Raw genomic sequence first — 5,912 nt, forward strand, 5'->3', positions numbered from 1 at the left:
GGGCGGGGCGGGGGCTCGGCGGTGCCCGGCGCGCGGGGAGATGCTGACAGATCCCTGATGGATGTGCAAGATGGCGCAAGCCCGCTCCAGCCACCGATTGTCTTAGGCGGCGGCGGCGGCGGGACGTAGCTCGGGCTCCCCGCGCGCAGCGCCCGGGCCCCGGGCATGCGATGGCCGCCGCGGGCTCCCCCCTGCCCGCCTGCCTGCTGGGATTGCTGCTGCTCGGCTTGCGAGGAGGTAAGCGGGGCCGGGGCGAGCACATGGCTGTGTCAACAAGCACCCTTCCCCTACAGGGTGCCCGGGGGGGGGTCGGATAAACTTTCTCCCCCTCATCCCTCGGGGCAGGGCCGGCTGGGGGGCTGCAAAGTTGCAGCTCAAGTCCCCCAGATGTGGAGGGGCTTCAGGGTGTGATGGGCAGCCCCCCAGCTCTTCATTGGCATCCCCCGAACCCCGCTTTCTTGTTCCTTTGCTCCGTCTCTGTATGGGGATGAAGCCCAGGCGGTGTCAGGCTTTCGTTGTGGCCACTGAGCGCCAAGTCGGGCCGGGCCGGTCCCGGGTCCAAAGACCGATGCTGGGCCTTGGCAAGGTGGGCAAGGGGTCGGGATCCGCCTGCGGGGAAGTTAGAAGGCAAGCGGCCCGCTATTTCCAACCTAGCAGGACCACGGTCTCATGCAAAGCTTTGGCTGGGGTTCAGATGAACGCAAACACCCAGCAACACCCCCCATTGGACTGCAGCTGAACTACAAAAACATCAAAGGGATTTTCCCCTGGACCTACCGACCCCCCAGAAACTCTAAAGCCGCGATTTCCCCCCCGACTCTGAATGCTCTTTGAGGACCAGATCATTGTGGTTGGGGGAGGAAAAGCCAGGGAAAGAAAGTGGTCTTCTCTGGCCAAGGTGGGATTACAGATGGACTTCTCTCCCCCGGCTTTATTTAAGACTATTGGGATGGGTTGGAAAGGGCTTCACCGCCTTGAAGAGGGGAGAATTGGGTTGCTTTGGGCGCAGGTGCCCGTTATGCAAAGCTGTCGGGAAATCGGGGTGGTGCTTCAGACTGTAACGACCCAGCAGCCTGGTTCGTAGCAGCTGAAGGTAGCGGGTGTGCGCCTAACTCTTGGAAAACAGAAAAACACCGAGGAGCTGAATGTAAGGAGGCAGGTCTCCTCGCTGTCACTCTGCTGGGATTCCTGGACAGATAATAGTGTGATTAAAGTGAATGAAGTAACGTCTCTTGTTTTGGGTGGGGGGAAGCATGTTCTTGAAAGCTGATCTTCATAAATTGAGCTCTCCCCTAATTTATCGTCTAGGGATCCGCTTAGATTTCTTTGCGCTGTCCTACCCCACCTCTCCATGCTGTGAAGTAGGGGACCTGACTTTTTGGTGTGTTGTATTGGTCCCTCTTGAGAAGGCTTTGCAGCAATTTAAGAAGTGATTTTTTTTTTTTCCCCCCTCTCCTCTCTTGCTGGTCTCCTCTTCCACACTTTGGACGCGGGTAACGGCGAGGTGCAAGTTTCTGTGCCCCGTTTAATTTGATAAAGTACTCCATGTGTATGTCCATCGGGGACCAAACGGAAACTTGCTTCACTGAGAGCAAAGCTGGGACTCGAGGGCCCTGCCTGCCTGGGTACTGTGTCTCAGTGGGTGTCGTTTTTCTTGGGATGGTTGCTCTCTCCATTACATAATGCCGGAGCTCCATCCTCATGCGTGCGCATTGTTTTTTTCTTTTCAAACTTTCCAAAATTAGGGCACAGTGCCTCCTTAAATAAACCAAGTGAAAACTGACCTGCCTGGATGCTCAGTTCACTGGAGCTGGGTGCAGAAACACGACGGTATTTCCTTTTTCTTAATTTCCTGGAGTTCTTTGTTCGGAGTGATGGACAGCTTTTGTCTGTTATTGCTGAGCCCTACATTCAAAGACAGGCACAGGATATGAGAGGCACCCAGGCTCTGCTCAGTAACAGCCTTGGAATTAAATATTGTCATTTATATTTAAGTAGGCTTAACTTCTAAATTAGTGAAGCTATAAGCTTTCGCTAATTCCTTTTCTACACGGCTTTAGGTTTTTTTAATGTGGAAAAGGATTGGTTTCTCCTAAATTGGTGTAATACCCTGTCTTTTCTCTTAAAATACATACAGGCTATCTGGTATCATTTCCCTAATAAAACTCAAAGACGATGTATGAAATTCAAACCTGTGTTCCGCCTTTGTTTCTTTTGGGGAGTTCAGCCTGAGAATTCGGTTAAGTACCAAGAGTTGATCGGTTTTCATTTACAATCGGCACTGCACGGTTAATAAAACAACAGCCAGGCTCGTCTAGCAGCAGCGAAGTTACACGTGAGATCGGAGAGCGCGGGGTGTGCGAATATCGACCCGATATATGGATACCTAACCACGCATGCATGTGTTTCCCAGCACTGATGCCTTGGGGGCGCTTATTCTGGCTCAAGTTGTTATTTAAGCTGCCACAGCACCTAAAAGCCAGGCAAGGCAGCAGCTCGTTGTGCTGGATGCTGTACATGCGTAAGGCAAATGACAGTCCTTTCCCCAAGCAGTGCTACGGTAATACACACACAGAAAGTCTGTACTTGGGTGTGATGATTTCTCTCTACTGTTCTGATCACCCCACAGATCCTGCTGGAGCCTGGTAGGATTTGGGCATATGTAACGAAAACAGATTTGGACCCAAGATCTCTCTTATAAACCCGATTCCTCCCCCTCTCTCACTAGTCCTGTACCATTCCTGCCCCCCCCAGGCTTTACTGGTAAATGTGATGTAAACAAGAGCAGCTCTGGGCAGCAGCAAAGACACTGCTACTTTATGCATAAAAATGAGAAATGCTTTTCTTCCCTCCCTCTTCTAGCTGACTTGATTTCTCTGCCTCCCTCCTTTGTTCCTGGGATCTTCCCCTCTTGCCTTCTTCTTAGGGCAAGCATGCTCCACGGACGCCAGGCTGCACCAGCCCCTTCACAGCTGCGCTCTGCAAATACTTCCGAAGTAGTCCCATCCAGTGTGTGCTTTTTTTTTTTTTTTTTTTATCCCAGCCCCCCATGCCGTCCCTTCCCCACTGCCCAAAAGTAACTTCTTTGTCTGGTGTGTTGAGATCAAGAGAGCCTGGCTTTATCACCATGGTGCAGCTTTAAGATTCAAAGGCTGGCTCCCTGCTCCTATTGAAGTCAGTGGGAGCTTTCTCATTGACTTTGCTGGGAGCAGAATGGGGCCCCAAACGTGTGGTTTCTGTGTGAGAAGCGGCATGTTAGCACAGCTCCATGCTGAGACTGCTTCCCAGCTCCTGACTTTCTCCTGTTGCAAGCGGAAAGCTAATTCTGCATTGATTAGAGAGCACGCCACACATTTCATTTTGCAGATTGTCACTGCCTCAGCCCAGAAGATGCTTTCTTTTTATTTCTTCATCTCATGCTTGGATGACTGAGTTTCTGCCCCGTGGTATCATCCTTTTATTCGACCTGACAAAACAATTCGGGGAAGCTTGTTGCAGATGAAGAGCTTAAATCTGAACAAGCCTAAATCCAAATATTGGGAGAGGAGGAAGAGTCGATTGAGGTTGCTTTGAAATCACTAAAGCATTTGAACTTTTACTGGAGCTTTTTAGTTTTACAGAGTTTAGAAACTAATAAATTATGGAGCAGGGCTCATGAAAACCTACCCAGTCATTTTATCCAAAAGAATATGTAACGTTTTTGGTTTTTGCAGGAAAATAAAAATAATTGTTTACACGTGTTCAGGAGTCCTTGGCAAGCATATAAACCTGATGGTTAAGGAGGTGAACATGTCAATAATTGCACTTTAAAAGAAGAGAGGCAAGCAGGCTGACAGCCTGAAGAAAGCGCATAGCCTGCCCATCTGGGGCTGCTGTTAGATCAGATGTCGCTGTTCCATCGCAACCTCCGCTCCATGGAGCCGAGTCACTTAACAATCCAGACCTGCTCCAGCTTTGGTAATTTAAAACCGGAGTTTCATAGCAGAGGAAAGGATTTGTTTCAGTTTTGCTCATTGTTTTCACAAAGCTAATCGTAAGACAAAGGGCCGGACTTTGTTTTTTCCACCCCCCGCTTTAAACCAGTGCTTTTGCCAAAGGGATGTTGGCTGCTCTGAGCCAGGAGTGAGGATGAAAGGGGAGAGTGCTGCTTTTTCGGAAATGCTAGTGTGTGGCCCACTGAACAGATGGCCCCTGATTGGGGACCTGTTACTGATCCTGTGCTCTCCAGTACTTTACTGCTTCTCAGTATAACGGAGCACTTGATTTATCTCCATTCATTTTCAGGTGTGGAGTGAGATGTGATGAGGAAAAGGGAATCAGAGGGTGTGGAAGAGGCTAGTGCAGCCTGCCCCAGAAATGAATAATCACTCCAAAGTTTAGATGAAGAATATCTAAGGGTGCTTCCCTCCCGGAGACCTTGCCTTAGCTCACCTTCCCCAGCCTCCAGTCTTGTCTGTAGAATAGGCAGCATTCATTAGCTGTTGAGTTCAGGATGCAGGGAGACCTTGGGTGCTGCCTTTTGATGCCACAGGCTGTCAGGCAAGTGCAAGACCTTTGAGGCCTGTTAGTCCCCCGTAAGAATTCCTCTCTGTTACTTCTGGCTCACCCCTGTTGCTCAGACCTCATGCAAACTGTGGTATGGTCCTCCTCTTTGTGGATGGTCCCAATTTTCATTCCCTGTGTGAAGCACCACATACCTGGGATGTTGTGCACAGAGGATGTGGGGCTCTCCACCATAGGTGGCACTTGCTGGGTCCATGCTGGAGAAGCCCAAGAAAGAAGTGACCCACCACTGAGACCCCAGAATTATTGCCAATGCAAAGTGCTGATGAGCTTAGGTGCCCGTGCCGGGCAGTTCCTGTCTACAGGTAAGCTAGGAGGTATGACTACCTCCCCTGGCAGCCAGTGAGGAAGGTTCCCTTCTCATGGATGTTCGACTGGGCTCAGATGCAGGCTTGTGACGACCCTTGTGTTTTTGGACAGGAAGGAAATTCCAACCTGCCATGTAGTGCTATTGACTTTGCTGTGTTTGGAAGGCAAGGAGCCCCTCTCTTCTGGGCCCTTTCCTCAAGGATAGAGGAGGGGAGCAAGGTGAAGACTGGGGAGAGGTCAAAATCGAGATAAAAAGTGTCTTGAAGGAAGAATGGGGGCCAAGGAGAGAAGAAGGATTAAAAGAAAAAAAAATGATAGACATAATACAATAAAAAGATGGCTTGATCCTAAAGTGTGAGGGTGGTTGTTTCCAGGTGTGTGGTAAAGCAAGGGGGCGTTACCCCTTTAAATGGTTTGGGAGCCTTCTGGCGGCCCCTACAGTGCTTTGTTTCAGGAGCAGCTGCATGGCTGTAGCAAGGCCTTCATGTTTGCATGATACAGTGGTTGGGTGCCAAGAGTGCTGTGTGTTTTCTCCACATTTTGTGATGTTAAGTGCAGAAGATGCAAGTGATGGAGACAAGCTGGGGTTACAGCAGCCTCTGGAACAGGGACTCTTCTGGCCAGTGTAGCTGGCCCAGCAGTACTGATGAGCGTAAAATAGTTTCATAGTTTCTAGGGTCGGAAGGGACCTGAGCAGATCATCTAGTCCGACCCCCTGCCATGGCAGGAAGAGCACTGGGGTCAAATGACCCCAGTAAGGTGGTCATCCAACCTCCTCTTAAAAAACCCCAGGGTGGGAGCTTGCACCACCTCACATGGAAGCTGGTTCCAGACCCTAGCCGCCCTGACCATGAAGTAGCGCCTCCTGATGTCCAACTTAAACCTTCCCTCCGCCAGCTTGTGACCATTGTTCCTGGTCACTCCTTGCGGCGCTCGGGGGAACAGGGACTCCCCCAGCGCCTGCTGATCCCCCCTAACCAGTTTATAACAGGCCACAAGATCCCCCCTCAGCCTTCTCTTTTGAAGGCTGAACAGGTTCA

General features: G+C 50.5%; 1 protein-coding gene across 1 annotated transcript in view; it reads left to right on the forward strand.

The window, feature by feature from the left end:
• The first annotated feature begins 23 nt into the window (after nucleotides 1–23).
• Nucleotides 24–5,912, forward strand: part of IGDCC3 (immunoglobulin superfamily DCC subclass member 3) — a 217,985-nt gene continuing 212,096 nt past the window's right edge. Inside the window, exon 1 of the mRNA XM_019503975.1 lies at nucleotides 24–237. Within this exon, the coding sequence (XP_019359520.1) occupies nucleotides 171–237 (67 nt within the window). The 5' untranslated portion in view covers nucleotides 24–170. The remainder of the gene's footprint in view (nucleotides 238–5,912) is intronic.

This window comes from Gavialis gangeticus, unplaced genomic scaffold (genome assembly GCF_001723915.1).
Source record: "Gavialis gangeticus isolate Ggan-Ray unplaced genomic scaffold, GavGan_comp1, whole genome shotgun sequence".
Lineage (NCBI taxonomy): Eukaryota > Metazoa > Chordata > Crocodylia > Gavialidae > Gavialis > Gavialis gangeticus.